General features: G+C 50.8%; 8 protein-coding genes across 8 annotated transcripts; 3 read left to right on the top strand and 5 right to left on the bottom strand.

Annotated features, from left to right (window-relative positions):
• The first annotated feature begins 196 nt into the window (after window positions 1-196).
• On the top strand, window positions 197-1748 carry P152DRAFT_456043 (thioredoxin-like protein). Its single transcript, XM_033678915.1, has 3 exons — window positions 197-490; window positions 553-700; window positions 761-1748. The coding sequence occupies exons 1-3, from the start codon at window positions 484-486 to the stop codon at window positions 1533-1535; spliced, it is 930 nt and encodes a 309-aa protein (XP_033536640.1). The 5' UTR covers window positions 197-483; the 3' UTR covers window positions 1536-1748.
• A 1029-nt stretch (window positions 1749-2777) lies between these two features.
• On the bottom strand, window positions 2778-4371 carry P152DRAFT_242265 (uncharacterized protein). Its single transcript, XM_033674632.1, has 3 exons — window positions 4170-4371; window positions 3712-4095; window positions 2778-3633 (listed from the first exon to the last, which is right to left on the bottom strand). The coding sequence occupies exons 1-3, from the start codon at window positions 4268-4270 to the stop codon at window positions 3000-3002; spliced, it is 1119 nt and encodes a 372-aa protein (XP_033536639.1). The 5' UTR covers window positions 4271-4371; the 3' UTR covers window positions 2778-2999.
• Window positions 4372-5413: 1042 nt separating this feature from the next.
• On the bottom strand, window positions 5414-7300 carry P152DRAFT_242252 (FAD/NAD(P)-binding domain-containing protein). The gene has a single exon (XM_033674631.1). It carries the CDS (start codon window positions 6840-6842, stop codon window positions 5508-5510), a length of 1335 nt encoding a protein of 444 aa, XP_033536638.1. The 5' UTR covers window positions 6843-7300; the 3' UTR covers window positions 5414-5507.
• Window positions 7301-11224: 3924 nt separating this feature from the next.
• On the top strand, window positions 11225-13069 carry P152DRAFT_242021 (uncharacterized protein). The gene has a single exon (XM_033674630.1). It carries the CDS (start codon window positions 11500-11502, stop codon window positions 12865-12867), a length of 1368 nt encoding a protein of 455 aa, XP_033536637.1. The 5' UTR covers window positions 11225-11499; the 3' UTR covers window positions 12868-13069.
• On the bottom strand, window positions 12984-14533 carry P152DRAFT_456039 (carbohydrate phosphatase). The gene has a single exon (XM_033678914.1). It carries the CDS (start codon window positions 14478-14480, stop codon window positions 13272-13274), a length of 1209 nt encoding a protein of 402 aa, XP_033536636.1. The 5' UTR covers window positions 14481-14533; the 3' UTR covers window positions 12984-13271.
• A 339-nt stretch (window positions 14534-14872) lies between these two features.
• Window positions 14873-16598, bottom strand: P152DRAFT_471654 (uncharacterized protein; the record flags this gene model as incomplete). Its single annotated transcript, XM_033681082.1, has 3 exons — window positions 14873-15580; window positions 15679-16311; window positions 16386-16598. The coding sequence occupies 3 exons, from the start codon at window positions 16596-16598 to the stop codon at window positions 14873-14875; spliced, it is 1554 nt and encodes a 517-aa protein (XP_033536635.1).
• An 898-nt stretch (window positions 16599-17496) lies between these two features.
• On the bottom strand, window positions 17497-19139 carry P152DRAFT_447276 (uncharacterized protein; the record flags this gene model as incomplete). Its single annotated transcript, XM_033677982.1, has 4 exons — window positions 17497-17881; window positions 18009-18444; window positions 18492-18861; window positions 18960-19139. 4 exons carry the CDS (start codon window positions 19137-19139, stop codon window positions 17497-17499), a joined length of 1371 nt encoding a protein of 456 aa, XP_033536634.1.
• Window positions 19140-19614: 475 nt separating this feature from the next.
• P152DRAFT_480109 (uncharacterized protein) lies at window positions 19615-21452 on the top strand. The gene is made up of 2 exons (XM_033681749.1): window positions 19615-20180; window positions 20229-21452. Exons 1-2 carry the CDS (start codon window positions 20037-20039, stop codon window positions 21114-21116), a joined length of 1032 nt encoding a protein of 343 aa, XP_033536633.1. The 5' UTR covers window positions 19615-20036; the 3' UTR covers window positions 21117-21452.
• The last annotated feature ends 7 nt before the right edge of the window (window positions 21453-21459 follow it).

The following is a 21459-nucleotide window of genomic DNA, read 5'->3' as shown; positions in this document are numbered from 1 at the left end:
CGCTTGCCGGTTCGCATCTACTCTTGTATAGTTGCCCGGGTAGTGGGCACACCTTTTGGGTAGTCGACGAAGGTTGGGGTTGAAGTGGGACAAATCACGTGAAACTCACGTGAATGTCATGTGATTTAAGTGCATAGTATTTCGATCCTCGCGGGGCACTCAGACCTTACGGAACTTCGTTCCTCCAGGCATGATAGAGGCCTATCAGAAACTGACCAATCATCTAAAGGCAGTATCTGTGGCGCATCATCTGTGGCTGTGAACTATCAACAACCCCTCCAACCGTCCGCAGTCCAAGCAGCTTCATGTTCTGTTCATACATCGCCAGCTGGATTGGACAGATATTCCGCTTCTAGCGTATTACCGACTGCTTTACAAGTCACCGATACTGCGAAGAGCCACGAATGCAAAATGTCGAAGATTATCGAGGTCGAGTCGGAAGTACAGCTTCATGAAATCATTCACAACACACAGATGGTCATAATGGACTGTACGATGCCCTTCCTATTACTCGCCTGGCTGCTCGGAATCTCTTACTGACTTGACTTGCAGTTTACGCGGACTGGTGTGGTCCATGCAAAGCCATTGCTCCCATATACGATCAAATGGCCCAAACTCTCGCACAGCCTAGGGTTATCGGCTTTACCAAGATCAACACTGACCGCCAGGACCGAATAGCTCAAGCTTACGGTGTGACGTCGTGAGTAACTGGGACCATGCTCTTAGGTCTTCCTCACTCTCTAATATCTATGTGTATCAGGATGCCGACCTTCATATTCATTCGCCATCGCGAAGAAGTGGCTAGAGTTCAAGGCGCAAACGCGAAGGAACTCCAAGCGGCGTTCGACACGATGACCGCAAACGTCCCGCAACCTGCGGTGGGAGTGCCCTCCGCATCGACCAGCAAACAAGAAGGCTCTTGGAAAGGCTCCTCGATTCCTCGCGGGTTCACCGATGCCACAGAGGAGGTCGACATCAGAGGGTTGGATCTTTTGAACGCCGATAGCGAATTTGGCGGCGCCCGGACCCTTTTCGATCTATCGGCACCGACGTCGTTGAATAAAGGCAAATCGAAAGACAGCTCATCGCAAGCGGGGAGTTCAAAAGATTGGGTTGAAAGCGACATCGACCCACAGCTCATGCTCTACGTCCCGTTCAACTCGACGCTCAAAGTCCATTCAATACATATCACCTCGCTGCCGCCGAGCTCAGAAGGAAGCGATGAAATCCCCATGCGGCCACGAACGATACGGATCTTCGTCAACCACGCGCACAATCTGGGGTTCGAGGAGGGAGAAGACATGACCCCGACACAAGCCGTTGAACTCGGCGATGGAGATTGGGATCCGGAAACCGGAACGGCCAAGCTCGAGCTTCGCTATGTCAAGTTCCAGAATGTGTCAAGCCTTGTGGTGTTTGTCGTCGATGGAGACGGTGATGGCGAGCGGACGCGGATTGACCGGATACGGTTCATTGGGGACGTGGGCGAGAAGAGGGAAATGGGGAAGTTGGAGAAGATTGGGGATCACGAATGAGCGGAGAGGATAGATAACTTCGCATGCACCCCGAATTACATGTATTATGTACCATCACAATCATCCCTAGTCCTTAACCGCCAGATGGGCGGAATCTGACGGGATCATGGTTTATGCAGCGACAACAGCACTTGTCCCCGTGTAAATCAAGCTTACTACATATATATCGAGCCTTGCAGAAAGGTTGCATTTGTACACAAGCTTCCCACATCATTTGCTCGAGTATGTCCGGTGTACCTGAAGTTCGATGAACCATTAAAAAGTTGATTCTTCAAACTTCAGCATCACCAAGCAATGAATGCTTCTCTCTAGGGCGTGATCGACACCTTGACGAACCATTGAAGTAGGCTGAAAAAGTAACACGGAGATGATATATCACGCCTGCCGCACAAAGAGGAAAAACAGAAGTTGAGGCCCGGAATGAAGTTAAATATTCAATATTTTCGCCGAGAGACGCTAGCCCCGATCGGGCGTGGCGTGCATGTGACCTCTCGCTGACCAAAGTATCTGAAATTTCCCACCATGAAATTCTCCTTTCTCCTCTCAACATTGGCCTGTGATGAAATCCCATTACCATTGATAGGAAGAGAATGACTCTGCTATTTGCAGAGTGTGATCTGAAATCAAATCTTCTGAGGCCATGATACCATCTTGAATGGACTCCCCGCCAGCATAAACCTTCGATGGCTCGTTCATTTTCGATTTCGATGCTGGGTTAAGACACAGGGCGAGTTACCGATGGATTGCATGGAAGGGATCAAGGGAAACACAACGAGTGTATGGCGTTGTGGACGATATGTGTAAACCCAGGTGTCTAGCCGTCCATGTATTACAGTCAACCACCGCTATAACGATTACCGCTATAGCGATATTCGCGTTATAGCGATAAGATTCCCTGCACGGATTCTCAATCAATGCTGTCAAGAAAATTCGTTTTAGCGATGTCCGCGTCATAACGATTGGATTCGCCTGTACGGATTCAATCGTTATAGCGAAGGTTGACTATGTATTCCTGGATTAGCTGGCTGGCTGCTATGGCTTCACGATTACGATGCTTCGATGGTAGAGCAGAGACCCTGCATACAAAAAAGCTTCACTCAGCAGGAGTAGAGAATAATGCTGCAAGATGAGTGCAGAGTCGAGATCGCAGCCTACCTACATCTATTGTATACTCATTCTTGGTGAAATGCGAAGCGTTGCTGTTGTGGCATCAGACACGAGTGAACGAATCAGTTTAGAGGCGAGACGAGAATATCCACGGAACCCTTGATATTTGTAGATATTAAAAATCTAAGTGTCCTACACCTCGGTTCTGTGAGAGGGACCTGTTCAGATCCTTCTATCCCAATGCCTAAATAAAACTATTCCTAGCCATATCGTCGTGATGTCCAAATCGTCGAAATACCATACATCCCAATCCGTCCGGTCAACGCCGACCAGAACATTATCCCGATGCCCAACTGCCTAACCAAAGTCCCTCTTTTTCCGTTCATGTCTTACTGGTGATTCACCTTGATATACTTCGGTGATTGCATCGTCTCCAAGTTTCTCCTTGCTACGCGCTTTGGCCCGACTCGTGTTACTCCATGAGCCGTGCGGAGGCGGCGACTGACCTCGATCGGACTCGACATCAGGGTACTCGTAACCTCGAGTCTGCGCTTGCATAAGCTGCGGACTGGTGATCGGCGGATACGTTGATGAATTCGCCGTGCCGGCCCTCGGCCGACCGATGCCGCCCCATGTCCCACTCCCAGCACCGCCACTATGTCTGTACATCCCGTTCCGACTATCTGCGCGACCAACGGCCCCCATCGCACCGGAAGGTGCCGTTCCACCTACGCCAACCACACTGGTGGAGGTCATATTACCGCCCGAGTTGCGGAATAGACCCGAGCCGCGTGGGGAGTGGGAATAGGAAATGGTGGACATGTTCGGATTCGTGGTGACAAAGGAGGCGTCCGGGGCGGCGACGTTGGAGCGTCGAGCGTCCTGCTTGCGACGATGGCGGCGCTTTAACCAGAGGCCGAGGACGGTGAAGAAAACCATGGCGAGGAATATGATGATCAGCATCAGGACGTATTGCCAATGGCCAGCAATCCTGTTGGATAGCATGTCAGTGATTGTACTCGATGCATGATGCACACGGGGCCTGTTCTTAGGGCCTCGGATGACTTACCAAGTCTTGGGGGGTTCATTGATGCCACTCCCCGATACCCCTGCATTGCTTACACCAGATTTTGTACTTTGGGGAGAACCCGCAGTACTCGTTGACTGTCCTCCCTTCGTGGTAGCTGTTGGTTTACCCCCTGCCGGGGTGACAACAACGCCGCCGGTACATAGACCGACGTACCACTCCTTCAGGCGCTGTCTATCCCCCGAGGATGTGCACTCCGCATCGCAAACGCCATCTGGTGTGCTATATAGAGTGACCAAAAAAGTCGATTGGCACATGCAGCTCTGATAGATCCCTTGGTCAGTCACCGGTGCGGATGGTGGTACACATCCCGTATTGGCTTGGTTGAGCGCGGCGCAGTCCACTGCGCACTGGGGAAGTTTCGAGCTGGAGAAATCTGGTCAGTTTCGGCGCAAGCGAACTATGGCGATGATGAGAGGGTAGCTAGACGGAGAACATACGCATCGATTACGGTTTGCGCAAGCGAAAGTTTGCTAGTCGCAAACAAGACCAGACCAATCCACACAGCTCGCATAGGGGTCCTGTATCTTGAAGACAGCATAGCTGTCCAATATAATCCGCTCCTTGGGCAGCGCAATTCCGTGGTGGTGTCGTTCAAGAATGAAAAAGCGAAGTGCTCGGCGGGTGGTTCGAAGGTCGAAGCTGAAGTCCCAGCCGGTCCCAACTCTGAGCGAGGAGCGAAAGAAGGGTCTTCCTCTTTGCGAGGACGGCAATATCCACAACGAGCGACTAGACAACGAGCGACTAGGCAACGGGCGGCATGGTTCTAAAGAGGTCGATATATGGGTATCGATCCAAGGACCTTGCGGGAACCCGTTGGAGAGCGTAGACTACGGAGATGGTGAAATGGAGTGGAACGTTGAAAGAACAAATCGATCGACAGACATGCCAGCGATCCGACGGCAGGAACGCGTGACGGCGCCGCTGCGGCGGAACGCCGACGCCAAGCATCCTGTTAAGTCATCCAATCATCTGCTTTATCAGCATGACCACACGCCATCCTGATTGGCGGAGGTCCGCACCTGCCTTTCTCGGTACGAGCAACTAAATGAAGCTTTAATTGTTAGTTAGGCAACAAGGCTCACATGCAGTCTGCAATATGTACCAAATTGACATCTTGATCAGGTTACATATCAGTACAGTCGGATCTGATCTTGTCATACCAATGAGATGACTGCACACAGGCTGTGTTCAATGCTGTACTCAGCTGAAATCCTGAGGATGATGCCCGAAAATAGACGGAGGAGACAAGGACCCTCCGGGGGGAAGAAATTGAGGACCGTTTCTTGGCATTCCCCCAACCACAGCTTTTACGACCTTAACCAGAAGACGGCGGAGATTTCACCAAAACATACCTCTAGTAGTCGCCTAGTTAGGAAAAGAGTATTCTTTTTGATATTATGCTGTTTTTGAGCGAATTGGGCCTGCCTGTGGTGGTGGTGATGGCGGTGATCGTTGGGGGGAATGCCAAGAAACGGTCCTCAATTTCTTCCCCCTGATGAACATACTACTAAGGCATCAAAACATATCCCTGCACAATTGCACATGCATTTCTGTCGTCGCACTTTATGATGTCTGATTGGCTGAATGCGCTTGAGATCCAACATGATCTCAGTTCACAAGTCACAACAGCATCCGCTCTACGGAGTATCGCGAGACACATATCTTACCTACATAGTCATAACACGTTGAATGTCAATTGCTATCGGGTAGTGTACGTAAAACCATCACGACATTCGTTAAATCCCAAGTTGACAGCTCACAGGTAACCTATGGCCTCAACTCCTACTCGCCTCCGCAGTCCGCATCCTCCCTGACATTCGATTGATGATTCCGCTGTTCGCCTGGAATTGCCTCTTAACCCGGCCTCTCATCTGGGATTCAAACTCCCCAATTGCCTGAACCGAAAACTCTTCCTGCGACAACTTCCTGGACAGCTCTGCTGCGTCTCGGAGAGCTGCGTTAGCACCACCATTGGAGATGGGCGAGGTGAAGTGGACAGCATCTCCGACGAGGGTGGTACGTTCGGATGCGGGCCAAGGCTTGATCTCAGAAGCGATCGTGGACAGTCGCATTGAGAACGTCTGGGTGACATCTTGATGCTCAAGGACCGCTCGCATCTTGGGGTTCCAGTCTTGTGTGACCTGAAGACACAGCTGGGCAGCTTCCTCATTAGGCATGGTCAGGAACTGGTCTTCGGGAATCCCAAAGCTCCCTTTCATACAGACGAGCACCCAGAACAGATAATCTCTGGGAACCTCATCTTGATATTTGTTTCGTCGAAATCGAATCGGTTCGATCACCAGGAACGACGCCGCCGATGCCCCAGGATCGCTGGAGGCCGACCTTCCGTCCATGACGAACGTCATACCCTTGGTAGGTCGTCCTGGGTATTGCTCCGTAATGTCGTTTGTCCAGGGAGTTTTTCCGCTGATGCAGCAGCCGTCCGTTTTAATCGGGATATGGCTAGGCAAATACTGCTCCCTAACTCGAGATGCCTTCCCATCAGCACCGACTAAGATGGCACCCTCTTCAGAAGTCCCGTCGAGGAAATTCACCACGACTCCCTTGTCTGTGAAGTTATAGTCGATGAAATGTTTTCCGTACGTCATGTTCTGGTCGACCCCGGTAGAGAGAATCCCTTTGAGAACGTTCCGATCGGCCGTATACGTTGCTCCGCCCTTTCGATTCCCTATCCGAGATCCAGTGAGCTTTCCTCTTATTGCGTCGATGTCAGTCTCGAGGATCGTGGTTCCCGCACACGTCCGTTCGAACTTGGTCCACAACTGCGGACTCAAGATCTCTTTGAGTGCGCTAACGCCATCGGCATCGATGCGGAGTCGATGCGATTTGTGTTGAGTAGCAAGTTGAAGGTCACGTTCGAAGACGTGAAATTGCACGCCGGCTCTTCTCAGTCCTTGTGCCAGTGCAAGCCCGCCGACTCCCGCGCCGACGATGAGAACGCGGGATGAAGGATTGCTGCTTTCTGGCTCCGGCGTAGGATATGCCGTCCGACGACTTCCGGTCCCCAGCTCCGCCAAGATTCTCTGTACCGCCTCAATCTGCCCATGTATATCTGCATGGAGCGACCTGAGTACGTCTCCCAGACTCATGATGGAGTCTTCGGATGATTTCTGAGGACCACTTCAGAGGTGTGGGGAGGCCCGGCAATTTCAAGTAGTCCCGGACGCCCAGCTTTCGTCCGTATCGGTCTCGCGGCTCACGATGTACCGCATATCAATTATCAACATGCATCTAGTCACAACGGCTACCCTGCGTCAACGTCCAGGGTCCAGCTGTACCCCAGCATTGGAACGACGATCTCTTCGAGTATAAACGGAAGTGAAACCCACCCGAACGGTCGAGGTCCACTCCCGGCCTCGTCTTGGTCTCCGAGTATTGATTATCAGAGGTTCTCCACCTATAAGACCATCTTACACTTTCTAGATTATCTCCCCAACTAGGATTGCACTGCCCCTGCTCCATTTTTGGTGTTGATAGCCTGTGGCAGTCTGGAAGTGGTTTCGACTCTCTTTTCGTTGACGTTTCAAACCCGACCACTATGTCGCATTTCTGAGCGTTTTCATTTTTAATCTTTAGTCTATATCCTCTAAGTCAAATCATCTATGCGCTATCCTTGGTTGCCTTGATTCAAGTGACATGAAACGATCTTCAGAACCCTATGATCCTTCTGCTGAGGGCCGATTTATAATTTTGAATTTGCCTCTATTGTAGAGGATGCATTGTGTCTGAACTTACAGTCTCATATCAACATGTTGGATGCAAATTGGGGCAAGATCCACAGCATCCATGAGCATGTCATATACCTTTCAAGTACAACTGGGGTGTCTATATGGCGGGACGCGGCCCGGTGCCATGATCGGCCACCAGTCGATGATATCACGAAGCTCATGAGGTCACCAAGCGAGGCACAGCAGGCGCCGTGCATGGAAAGCTAGAGCTCCAGGATATAGCTTGAGCTTTGATCTTCGGAGCTATATAGAGGGATGAGACGCCTTATGTCTCGAGCTCACTCACCACCATCGCCCCATGCTGGAGGTGAGCTACTGGAGGTCAGCTGTGACCCGTACATGACCTTACTAGAGATGATATGATACCCGAGATCCTTGTCGGAGAGGCTTGGATATTCTGAAGCGCAATTTGGAGCTATAGACGATGCTTCGATTCCGTGTGATGATTGAGTTGTGCCAGATACCGCCCACGAAGTCACGGACGCATTCGGACTTATCTTGTGTATAGGCCACATAAAGCACCGCCTTAGCAAGGAACACTTGGAGCCGCCAAGGACATGGCCAGACAATTCCACACGTGGACTCTGGGTGTGCATTCATTTGTTTTATGCTTGAAGATCTCCTCGACCGTTTGACGGGGGGTTTTCTTCTTGCCGCCAAACAAGGAAGTCATCGCGGTTCTACAGTGATGTTGTGGATTGATTAATGGGATAGCCAGTATCTGGACAAGGACGGTCCTCGTTATGTGGAGAGGTAAGATCTCTTTCGGACAATACTTCTGTCGACTCGCCTAGATTTTACCGTGTTCAATCGGACCCCGAATGGGCTATGGCCGGCATCGGTACGACTATCATGGCAGTGAAAAGATACGCACGAAAGATGTACCATGTAGCCAGTCCATGGCTCGGATATCTAGCAGTTGCTGCTTGCTTGCTAAAAAAACTGGTCTAGATCAATCCCTTGGATACTTCAGTCGTCCACCACTTTTGCCTCTCTGTCATAGACTGGACGCCTAATGTTTCAGTGATCACTCAACTCTGTGTTTCGTACGTCAACGGCTCGGGTGTTTCGTCTTCTGTCTGTGAGCATTTATAGGAAGGGGCAAATACACTCTCACCGTTGCTTGTTTATCCACGTGGCATAGGCGACCAGTCAACCCAGCATATCGGATCCCGGTTCAAACCCATTCCATTTCTCCATTCTCAAGTCTTTATGATTGATTTGCCTCTATGATACTAAGTCCATATCTTCAAGAACCACTCATGTATGGTCTCACCTCGATGGATATAGATAACAAGAATATCTAGAGAACATGCAGTCCCACACAGAGGGCTGCAGACCGATCTGCAAGATCACCTGTTGAATTCGCCGCTATGCATTGTCCGCAGTCCGACTGTTTGATCCCCGAGCACTAAGCACCAAGCACCGAAGAACTCCAAAACAAGACGCCATCAGATGCTCAACCCCCTCGTCTCACGATCCGAATCCCCGAATCTAGGATGGCTTCACAGAGCCATCCTGTGCCGCCGCCGAGTCTGAACTCGTATTAGATTTGGCGGTCGACGACCGGGACAGAAATCGCCTGCGCAGGCTCCCTACAGGGGAATTTTCCCGCTTTTGTTCGCCACGATGGGCAGACGTTTTGGTTTCAGCGGATTGCGCATGTGCTGCAGTGAGCGCCTCCGGGGGGGTGGTGCAAGGTGCATAGGTTGTGTAAGGAGGATTAGCCATATCCATTGTCCTCATGATTCCGAACATGAAGTTCATGTGGTCCATCTTGGCGTGATGTTGGGTTTGTCCGTCGAGTGAAGACTGAAGGGCAGGGAGACGGGGGGTTATTTGGGGATCCAATAGTCGATGGATCCGACAGACGATTGAACTTGGCAAATGATGAGCTGTGGAGATTTGGATGCGGTGTCTCTGGGCTGCATTTTTGGGAGTCATGATCCTCCTGTTATATGAAGATCTAGCGGAGTCTCAGTCGGATCCCGATGAGCGGCGATTTTACACGGGATCGGAATTGTGGATGCCAAGAAGGATGCGGGCATCGACGATTCAGAGAGTTCATATATCAGGTAAGTCTCCATCAGTTGATAGCATTGACGAAGTCTTTCGTAGAAAGAGGAGTATTCGAATTCAACATAGGTGCTTCATCACTGTTGCCTAACTACAGTGGCTGTTATATGCAACATATAGAAGACACATCCAACATGAGCGTCCACAGGACAGATACAACATCAATCTCTACAAAGATAGATACAACTTCAAACATCTCCTGGATGGCTGTCCACTCCAGAGGGACCGTTGAGGCCCGAGTGACAGTAACACGTTTCTCGACAACCATACTACTTCAACTCGCGAAAAGACCGATGAGAGCGATCATCTTATCTGGCTTCGGCGTCGCAATTTGCCTATTCACAGTTGCCTATACAGGCTAGGTACTTTTTAATTTATCCCCCCTGTCCTCCGTGTTGGTCCCTTCAAACTGTTCAAAGTCATTTCCGCATTCATCTGCCTCACTACCTATCGTCCGCAATAGCCATGTCTTTAGCGATATCGCGCAGACATTGCAATCGGAAAGAGCTCGGAAGTCGGAGGTCACTGGATTGGTTGGGGTCCGAAAGTCATGATCAACGCGGCCTTCTTCCGGTTCGTTTCCTTTCTCGTTCAAGCAGCCTGCATCATTTCGTCAGAAGCATGGATATGCATGGCGCGGACGATACGGGAGTGGAATGTGGATGATCGACGGAATTCGAGATGCCTGCCAAGCGCACCAACCCCGAGATTTAGCGGCGAAAGAGCGGGATTACAGCGGCAACTAATTGCGGTGCCGCGACACAGCGACGCACAAGGCGGATAGTGTCCGAACTGAAGCAAGTCACTGGATGATTCATGAATCATGATTGACATTTCACAGATCTTTTAGCAACTTGACACTTGCACCACAGGAGCCTCGCCCCAACTCCCCAAGGCCACCCACGCCAGGCACCCACACAGGCACTCCCTGCCATGCCAACCCCCCACTAACGCCAACCAAACCACCCAACCTACTCGATCGTGCACCACTCAGCTCTCAGCCTCTCACTCTTTTTTCTCTCCGGTCTGCCATCTCACTCACAGGCTCACGCCTTGCACAACAACATGGTCGAGATGGCCACCCAGTAATATGAACCATTCCGGTGTTCCTGGTCCCTGAAATTCCGCAAATAAACTCAGCCCGGATTCGGTTTGATTCCGAACCAACCCCCCCACTCCAGCTCGTGACCCGCAACATGCAGACTAGAGGACACATGAAACCAGCTGCCAGCTTCAACAAGGTCTATCATTTCCCGCCGTTCTCTAACTGCGTTATTATCGTTGGCTATTGTTAGCCGTGGAACCCTTCCATGCATGAACCATGCGTAGGGCAGAATCCTTCGCCGCATCTTGACGAAATCCGGAGCATGTCGATCGGTGTTCGGTTGGTGATACTGTACGTTGGCTCCCGGAAGCTCAAGAGCAAAACTTGCCGAAGATGATTCGGCCCGTCGAAGATGAATTGATGAATCGATGAATCGCTATGCAAACAACTGGACAGCGACAACGATAACGGTGACGGTCGGTGGAGGATGAGCCCAGCAGAGCCTTGTATTCAAGCAAATCGTGGAATACGACCGAAATATTCCGAAACGTGCGTATTTCGACGTTGCAGTGCCAATAACTAATTCGTGTAGATTGTTGAAGCACCCTGTCAGGTTGAGGCTGAGCATGGTTTCTACCAACGACAACAGCTTGTAGGCATGTCGTTGGTGCTGCAGGGTCATCTCCATCCTTCCAACTCGGGCGCCGGACAATTTAGGTATCGTGTCCGAAAATCATAAGACTCCTAAAAATGCAACCGCACGTGGGAAAGAGGGGGGATACACAGGAATAGGAAAGACATATAGATCCAGCTCTTGCACATCGCAAGAACGCCTCGAAAGTCAAGTTCATCGATCTCTCCATCTTCGACTATCTTCTGTTGCACAACATCGTCACCATGTTTCAAAGCGGCTTCATCTTTGAAGCTCCCAATACCATCGGGAAGCCCACCACAGCTTCGGGCAAGCCCAAGAAGACTCGGGCATCATGCGATGCATGCTCCAAGTCGAAGATCAAATGTGGGCAGCAGAGACCTGCGTGCACGAGGTGTTCGAAACTGAGCATCGCTTGCAATTACTCTCCATCAAGGCGGATAGGAAAGCCCGCAGGGTCCGGGAAGAAGAAGCAAATCCATAACCACCCCCCTTCAAGCGCTGCTCCGACTACAGGTCACTCACACACGAGCTCCATTGCCTCTGATGCGAGCGCCCGGAGCAATCACGCAAGCCAATCTTTGTTCAATGTTCTCCCTGCCCAACTTGGCGTCCTCCCTGATACTCCCTCGAGTGACCTTGAAGACAAGACCCCAAGGCCTGGCTACTTTACAAATGCCGAGAGCTACTTCTATGAGGCCAATATCAAGTCGAGCTCCCCTTCCCCTTCGGAAACATCATCCTCCCATTCGTCATACAAATTTCCTATCCCTGAGCATCCTCTTCTCCTCTCCGCCGACCCGACCATGGCGCCTCCTGCCATGCTAGAATCAGATCTTAGCATGGACAGCGACTTCTCCTTATCAGATGCATTCTCCGACTTCTCTGCTTCGGAAGCCAGCACTTTCGCCATTGGCGATGGCTTTTCAACGCCTGCTTCAGCATGTAGCTCACAGCCCTCGAACAATATGGAATTTTCCGAAGGCATTCAACAACATTTCACCAAGCTCTCCATGCTAGAGAAGATCCAACCCTCGGGGCAAAGCTCGCAACACTGCATGAGCCAGGCCCTCACTATCTTGTTCAGTCTACACGATCCTTCCAGCATTCCTGCCTCCGCAGGCGGCTTCCGCACCATTGACAGCATCCTCGACTCCAACCGACAAGCTCTCGACTCTCTTACCTCAATCCTAAAGTGTCTGTGCCAAAAGGATCCTGAAGGGAGCCTCCTCGTTGCACTCATCATAACCAAGCTCCTGAATTCCTACAAGTGCATCACCCAAACCCACCAAGCTTCACCTTCCGCGGCCTGCAACTGCCCGGATACCACTCGATGCAGGTCGAGCTCACTACACAGCCAAGGACGGAGTCCCACGCGGACACCTGTCAAACTAGGCAGCTACGCGCTCGATGAGCAAGACGAGGAGTGCATCAAGATGCAACTGGTCCTGAGCCAATTGAAGCGGTTGGAAAAGCTGATCGAACGCTTCATGGAGATTTTGAATGGTCCAGGACAGGATCTCTCTCCGGCTTTGAAGACATTCGTCACCGGGACATTTGATGAGGTCCTTAGCGAAGCCAGGAGGAGAAGTGACTGCAATATGCGGGTATAGCGATTGGAGAAGATGACGATATGACTGGAATTGGGGCGTTTCTTTGGTCATTCAGGACTCGGCGCCAGGAATCTAGGGGGAGGATTTCACACTCAAGGCACTTATGGATGGATATCTGCTGTGGCACCTTCAATGTATTACTGATGTTTATGATATGACTATCTTAAGACTCTAACAACTCATCTAAGAGTACGCTCATTCCACATATAAGTGACTTATCTAAACCCATCGATCCATTGTGGCACCGGTGTTCTCAATCGCCGGAGACGCCACTCTAGTCCAATTCATTGCCAAATACCCTGTGGCTAGTTCCCCTGATTGCAATTCCAGCTTCCACTCAGTATGAATTGCTGCGCATTCAGGAGACGACTCTGACAAGCCAGAAAGTACGGGTATCGACGCCTTCACCCCTGGAACTGAATTTTCAAAGCCCTTATTGCTTTTGCATGTAAAAGTGGCACAGCAACCGCAAAGCCATAGTTCGCCGAAAGCCTCCGTCCTGTGGTGAAATCAATCTTCTTTCCATCCAAGTCCGTGACCACGGCACCGGCCTCTTCAGCCACGAGAATGCCACCGGCATGGTCGTAGATGAACGATTTGCGGTCTCGGCTCTTGAAGTAGCGCGTCAAGATATCGGCGCATCCGGTCGCGATCACCACGTACTTTAGTTGCGCCGCATACGCGGACGTGTGCACCCAGGTGCCGTCCAGCTCCTTTGCCACGGCTCGACAGCGAACCACATCCATGCTCTTGTCTTCCCAGTCCACGAATCTGGGCCGGACCGGGAGATTTTGGTTTAATCTCAGACGCTTGACTGACGCATCTGCCTCCGGATCGGCGAGGTTGACGGCTTTCACCGGGTCACTCCGATCGCTGATTTTGCGCATGAACGCTCCGCGTCCTTGGACGGCAAAAAGACGGTACCCATATCCCGCACGATCCGTCACGGTCTCGGAGAACCGCCCGTCGTCGAGGACCAGATTTGGGCATCCCAAGACCGCGACCTTCTGCACCCCGTCGACCAGCAGAGCCAACGCCACGGCATATTGCTCGCCGCGGAGGAACGCCTCGGTCCCATCGATTGGGTCCATCACCCATGTTCTTCGACTGTCGGGCGCGGCGTTCACTCCCAGATCGATCATTTCCATCATCTCGTCCGCCGAGCCCGGGTGATGCAACGTGGTCGCATCGTCCCCTTCGAGCGTCGTGCTCTTGACCAGATCCCAAACTCGTTCTCGCAATTCTGAGTTGCTGCGGAGCGCCGATGAATCTTCCTCGCCGATGAAGCCATCGTTGGGGAATGCATGGTGCAACGCACTGATGAGGAGAGCTTGCGAACCGAAATCGGCCACCGTCACGGGCGTTTTGTCGCTCTTGGATAATGAGCCCTTGTCTACGGCTTGGAGAACCCTTTTAGTAAGCAACGACGCTTGATGGACGGCCAATTCAGCGATGTGTAATTCATGTGCGTAAGGAGCGTCCATTGCAGCATTGGTGTGAATCGTCGAATAGCGATGCCGACGAGTGGTGAAGCGCAGTCGGGAGACAATGCGACGGATGGCTCCTTTCGCAGCGACGAAATCAAGGGACTTTTTGTGCAAAAGATGAAGCATCAGGAATATCAACGCCCATGCTTCCTTTACGGAAGCGTTTAGCTTAATCTAAGTGTGCGGTGGTGCGAAAATGGGTCCGTGGCGAAGGCGCGATATGCTGGGTTCATGCCGCTCACTCAGCATGGCCACCGAATGCTCTCCGATGCAGGTTTCCAGAACCTCATTTGACCAATCAGAATTCGATTTTGCAAACCTCAAGCGGACGTTATCGGAAACGGCTCCGTAAACGGCTCCGTAATATTGCTTTGATCCTAAAGTGGGTTGTTCTCGCTCTAATGGAGTACTGCATAACACTGTATCCCACTATGTCCATAAAACAGAACGAGTTGTAGTAAACCACCGATAGCTGGTTCTAGTCGCCTTTCCTCCCAGTCTATGACCTTCTCGATTGCTTACAATATGAGTTCCGGCAACCTTTCATCCTCAAACCTTGTAGACACCCCGTTTGTATCGTCGGAATCGGGAGAGCCGACCGAGCGGTCTCCCTCATCCTGCGCGCCGATAGATGAATCCAGTTCAGCGTCCTCCGCAGCAACCCATTCGCGTACCGTCGGTGACATGGTATGCATATTGTAGGTCAAGCGACACCCCGTGCTTCGTCCTTGACAACCGATTCTCACGCAGATATGGCCGAGAAAGCAGTCGGCACGCCTACACCGTCCCTGCCTAGGGCAAGGATATCTCCGATTCAAGCTCCTGATAACATCCACGATGCCCGGATCGACGTGACCATGGTCGTACAGACAGTGTGGATCGGGGCAGGAGTTAGCTAGCACATGCTTGTTGCAAACTTTGTGCGCCTTCGCTCGCCGCCAATACGCGGCTTCGTCCTCTTTGCTCGGTTTGGGTACAATAGTGTCGAGTCGCTCGCCGGACTTGTTCAAGGGGATTGGACGTCCCAGGGGCGGGCCGGTTAACCCAGCTGTATCTTCCTTGGAAAGGTATACCGACGATTTATGACTCGCAGCTGGAGGAAAGGGTTCTGACTGAGACTTCATTTGAGATTTCGGTCGCGCGTATGGCTCATCTTGAGGCCGTGCGGCCGACCCATCGCGTAGTAGATGGACGTATCGACATTTAGTGCCGAATTTACATCCAGGCTGCAAATCATGTCAGTTTGGCGAACAAAATGATGCGGCAAAGCCTCCAGGAGATCATTTGCTCTATTTTCTGGCAAACTGCAATACAAAATACTTACTGTCGTTAAGAAATGCTGGCAAACTTGGGTTGAAGATGATCTTGCGTTGCTCTTGGTCGGTGCGGCGAAAGATGAACCTCGATGCCCGTCCAATCCCAACGTTGAAGTGCTTCCGTTTGACGCTTCCAGTGTCGAGCGCTCGAAAACAGTATCAAGTTCGATCAAGGGTAGGCCCAGACTCATAAAGTCGGGGAGTTCTAGAGTAGAGCCGATAAGTGTCACCTTATCGGACCGATTTTTGTATGGTGTCAGTAGCGATAGGTACCCGGTATCATGACAGCCAGCCCAGAATATGTGTTTACACTGGCCGTTTTCCGCGAAGAGACGAAACATTTCTCGCAGTTTGTAATCAGCCCCTTCCTTCTTCTCTCCGGCATCGATGAAGTCGAACAGGTCTTGCGAGCGGGTAAATCCCGTTACAAAGGGTGATAGTGCCCGGGCTTCATTGCCACAGAGGCCGCTCCTAGAGCAAGCCCTCGACAGTCCTTGTAGATTCGCATATATCCTGACCATAATGCGGCAATCCTCGAGATCCTTATCCAGGCGAACTACCTGTTTTCCGATGGCGGTTGAGAGGCGTCGGGCGGCAGTGACGCCCCCATCGTGACCGAGCTTCAATAACTCATGTTTGAACTAATAACAGAGTCAGTCCGAGTCTCCAATGAACAAAATCGGTGGAGTGCTGAACAGCGAAGGGATGTACTTACAAGATACCCGTCTCCATCTACGAGCACCAAGACAAATGGGTTACGTTCTTGTCCACGGGCAAGCCGCTTGTATTTCTCTCTGGATTCCTTCTCTTCCTCGTAATCACTTTTAAGACGCCGGTAATTGTCGAGGAGTTCTCGATATTGGTCGAGCACCGTAGTCAGGCCACTCGTCTTTGCTTCCAAAGCGTCCAATTTCTCGTCGCTCCACATCCTGAATTCCCTGACGAAAAGTTCTCTCAGCTTCCCATATCCACATAGATTGTGTCGTCAGCCCCCAGGCTGGGAATCAGGCCAATTCAGACTCGTCTCGGTCTGACAAAGAGCATTGAGGTAGGCAAAGCGAAGGAAAACCGAATAGGATTGAAATGACAATTGGCCCTTGAAACTTGGCCACAGGTCAGTGGGTGATTGGTCCACGCCTTTGTAGTAGCGACAATGCCGTGTGTACAGATGTGTGTACGGATGATATGTGCTACGGGTATGCGTGGACGAACCGGAAATTCTGAGTGCAGCTGGTCATTGGTACGCCGTGACAACACAATGGAGGTGATAATGGGAAAGTTTGTTGTCCAGGCACTTGGCAGGAACAGTGGAGCAGGGGGCTGTGAGGAGCGACACCTAATTATGGTACCTGACGCCTGACGGCTCCAAAGCAGGAAGTCCCTTAATTTCTCACTCTAAAGAGCTATCCGTAGTCCGTACAGTGGGATCCGAAATTGGCTTCCGGTTTTTGCATCTCCAAAAACTCCCAGAGCAAAGCGTCTTTGCAGGACTTGGCGTAAGCTATACGTATCGATTCTTAGTGACCAGTGCGCCACGGTATCGTTTCAGCCTCTAAACCTTTGCAAAATTGCTGCCCTATCCGATCATGAACATCACCTGACAATCCATCCCAATGAGAATAAAAAACAGTAACTATGCATCAATTGCTAAATGGGGTATCTCTTGTCGAATCACTATAACTGCCTTCATCTTACGAGTTTATGCATAAATCTTCTCACAAATGACCGACGTCTTCTCTTTGCATCCTTCTCATCTACCATCTCGGCCGCTTCCCCTGTCCTGCTCATATCGTCTGCGAGCTCTTCTGTCAAAAAGTTAGTCTATATCATTCCCGCCTGATTGGCTGTAAAGAGATCGCCGAGATTCCGTATAGTGTTGAGGGTTGGTCGGTGTCTCGGAAGGGGCTCGGAGTCCAGTACCTCGTATCCTTGCAGCGCTCGTATGTACATCTTTTCTGCCTCTTCAGTTTCCCTTGATCGGCGTAGAATAGGCCCAGGTTATTGACCATGTCGAGCGTTGATGTGTGCTTCGGTCCAAGTGCCTCCTCGTATCCTTGCAGCGCTCGTATGTACATCTCTTCTGCCTCCTTCAGTTTTCCTTGGTCAGAGTAGAGGTCGCCCAGGTTGTGTACTGCCCACTCCATCCCGCCATTTGCGTATCGATGAATAGCCAGCCGCATGCGCCAGAAGCCGTTGCTGCGTAATCCACGACTGATCACTTGAAGTTTCAGGAACATGTAACCCAATACATTTCAGTGCGAGTCTCACCATCTCCTTATTCCTCTCTGGATTTAGAATATGCAGAGTCCACGAGTGTACACAGCTGTGCATGCGGTACCCTTGAGACTCCACCTTCTTCTGCGAAGTCGAGTCTGCTTCCACAAGCCCGTGGTTGCACAACACCCGAATTGCGCCGTCGAAATTTACTCGGTCTTCAGTAAACTCGCGAACCCACTCCGGATCACCTATATCGCTGTGGAGAAGAAGTTCGAACCAGAGATCCCGATTGTCGAAATATGGCCACAGTTGTAGGAGCCGGGTCGAAAGTCGGTTCTGTTGTTGAACCTGCTTATAGGAGATGTCCCATGTGGAGTAGAGTCGACCTTCGTATGAGCTGAGCTCAGGACTTTTCTTTTGCAGCTTCAACCATAATTCCGTATATAAACGAAGATACTCCGCCAAACTGGTCGTCACTTGCTCGAGATATGCTCCAGATGTTGCAAGTGCAAGAGGGAGTCCGTCTAACTCTTTTACAAGCTTAGCTGCGTCGGGATCTGTCGGTTCAGTTAGAATAATTCCTATATGTTAAGAAATTTCCTACCACTTATCAATTCTTTGCGACTTGACGCATTCGATTGTATTTCAAGGCAATCCTGCACGTTCTCCAGCTTTCGGACTGGAGTGCGATGGCCAATGGTGACCTGAGACGATCGCGTAGTGATAATAACCGATCCTTGATGTGATTCGGGAAGATACTTCCGAATTTCCAATGCCGCAGCATCCGTGTTGCCCGCTACTTTTGGATTGACGTAGTTGTCATAGACGACCAGCCATCTTGTGTTGTTGGGGAGACTCAACCACCCTTTGACGGCCTCTACCACCTCCCCCAAGCTCCCTCTCAAATCTACACCACCGAGACGTTGAGCAGACGGATGTTCTTGTAGTATCCTCCTAGCTGCATTGCCAAAGCTCTGCTTAAGAGAACCCTCATCTTTGGCGTTGAGTCAGAGCACTGCCGAGTAGCTGTCTCGATAACGCTTCGCATATGCAACCGTCAGTTGTGTCTTACCGATTCCTCCCAACCCGTGAAGGACAGCGATGCGACGACTACCATCACCACTGAGTGTTTGGTGTATTTCCTTGAGCTCTGTCTCTCGCGCAACAAAGTGCTCCGTCTCCGAGGCATCATGGCCTTCGATAGCTCGGTGCTGTTTGACTTATCGATGCAGCAAGAAGTACTCCAAGCCATCACGAGCGGTCTGCTCTCCACAGAACTCGATCGTCTTATACCCAACTGTGTGCTTTCGCATCCCTTTTCTAAATTCTTCGAATGTGACCTCCTCACCATGTATCCATGTATGCGAGAGGATGGCGTATTTTCGAGGGATATCGTCGCCACCAGGTCGTCTGTCAGGCTCAGTCCCCCACTGCCATTGCGCTTCAATAGACGCCTGGTTTTTGCTTGAACGGGGAAGTGTTCCACCAAATGAGTTTCTCGATAGACTCAACTATCGTTTCTTGTCAAGAAGCAAATGAAACATGATGGGGACGTGGTTGTAGACTGGGAAAATGCGGATAAGGCTAGGGAGGGGCTGTGTATGGTTGACGCACGCCTTCCAAAACAACCCGCTCTGCTGTATTTCTCGATGCGTGAAGGTTACTCTGGTTCACGTGATGCAACTTGTATGGCACCGATTTGGAAAACATTTAGGTAGCGGTTGGAACAATACTGCGGATTACCGATCACTAAGAATGGATACGTATAGGCTACGCCAAGGCCTGCAAGGAGGCTGCCCTGTACGTTTCTGGAGTTGCAAAAAAATCCTCCCCACGTGGGCCGAATGAAAGTTGGCCCGAACGTGTGCAGCAATCAATCAATCAATTCATATCAAATCCCCTCCTCCATCTTCAAGTGACTTTAACTCACCTAATTAACTACAGGTATTCTTCAGATCTTCATTCAGAGTCTACATAGTCGCTCACCAGAGCTGTTGGAAGCTATGGCATGATCGTCCTAATGTTTTCAGCACTCCATGATGCAACCTTGGCTCCGCGAGAATTCGGCGGAATATGACTAGAAAAGGACTCGTACCTTTGAAAGTGCTCAGCCGGCCCTCTGACAATACCTTCGGAAGTCCTGACCACGATGGCTTCGGAAAGTATAACCGAAAAGGCTGGAACAATGAGCGACCTCGAATTGGCAGTGCTTCTGGGTTTAATAGCTGGACAGCATGTCCTGATTCGAAGTAACAAGGCGCAAAAAGACCTCATTGCACAAGAAGTCGAGCTGGTATGCGGTATCATTGTATCCCAGAAATCAATTAGCTAATATGGACAGATATGCCTCAATCTTGTCGGCCTGCAGACTATACGCTTGCATTGTCATCAAACCATGACGTTAGAGGATCTGGCCGAGAGTTTGCTTATTGATACCCGTTCTGGAGACGATGACAGCCTTGCCGCCGATCTGGCACTCGGCAGCAAACGAATTGCAAATGCAGTGGTTGTTGAGAATCTCGATTTCGCCCCTCATGCGATTCAGATCCAGATCCTTGAGCTGATGAGAGGTAAACGAATGTTTACTCGCAACGCGGTATACTCGGTTCCGAAACGGTTCATAGTCGTTGGACTGGTCACTTCACCGCCAACGCAAACCCTGAATGGGATGTTGAATGACCATTTCTTTATGTCTCACACTCATCTCCCGGAGGATGATACGCCCAATGTGACGAAATCCAACCGTACCATCAACGGAGTCGAGGAAAGCGTGTCGCAACGGGACTCTGTCAGACCTGGCCCTCTTCCAAGTCACCAGAGGACACCGCCTCAGAGGGCATTCATCAGCGTAGACGAGTTGGAATCGTTGAAGACACTTTCAACACAGGTCAAAATGAACACGGAAGTAAGAGGATACCTTCATGATATTGTGGTCCATCTTCGCATGCACAGAGCAGCAGGTGGAGGCGTCTCAGCACTGGCAACACGGCATTTCCACAGCCTTGTCAATGTAATGGCACCACTCCATGGAGTCAATTATGTCACTCCGTCCATTGTGGTGCTGGCGGCGAGAAAAATCTACGCGCATAGACTCGCTGTGACGAAGCCCGAGGATGAAAGAAGTCTTCAATGGGGAAGTTCGCTTCAGGCGGTCAGGAAGCTCCTGGATGGTGTCACAGTGGAAGGTGTGATCGAAGATGTCCTCGAGAACGTCAAACCTCCTCTTTAGGAGGAGTCTTTATATTGCAGCGGTACTTGACAGAAAGTGGCTGTCTTGATGGGCAGGTTACCGATGCGTGATCGGGGCAAAAGGAGCGAATATCGTCTTGCTTCTATGCACCTCAGCTGAAGCCTTTGAGCCTCAGCTACAATCTTTGGTCTCACTTTAATGCCGAGAGACGAAATGTGACAAGCAGAATTGTGTCCACATCAATTGCAATACGACTATCAAATAATGCCGAATGTACAAATGGGTGCCGAACGCTAGTACCTCATTTGGATTGCATGATGTAATTAGGCGGGGTCAACAGCAGATATATTGATCGGCTAATACAGAGTCTCGGAGCTATCCA

This window comes from Eremomyces bilateralis, assembly GCF_010015585.1.
Source record: "Eremomyces bilateralis CBS 781.70 unplaced genomic scaffold P152scaffold_4, whole genome shotgun sequence".
NCBI classification, from domain to species: Eukaryota; Fungi; Ascomycota; class Dothideomycetes; order Eremomycetales; family Eremomycetaceae; genus Eremomyces; species Eremomyces bilateralis.
This window is presented reverse-complemented; position numbering and strand designations above follow the sequence as displayed.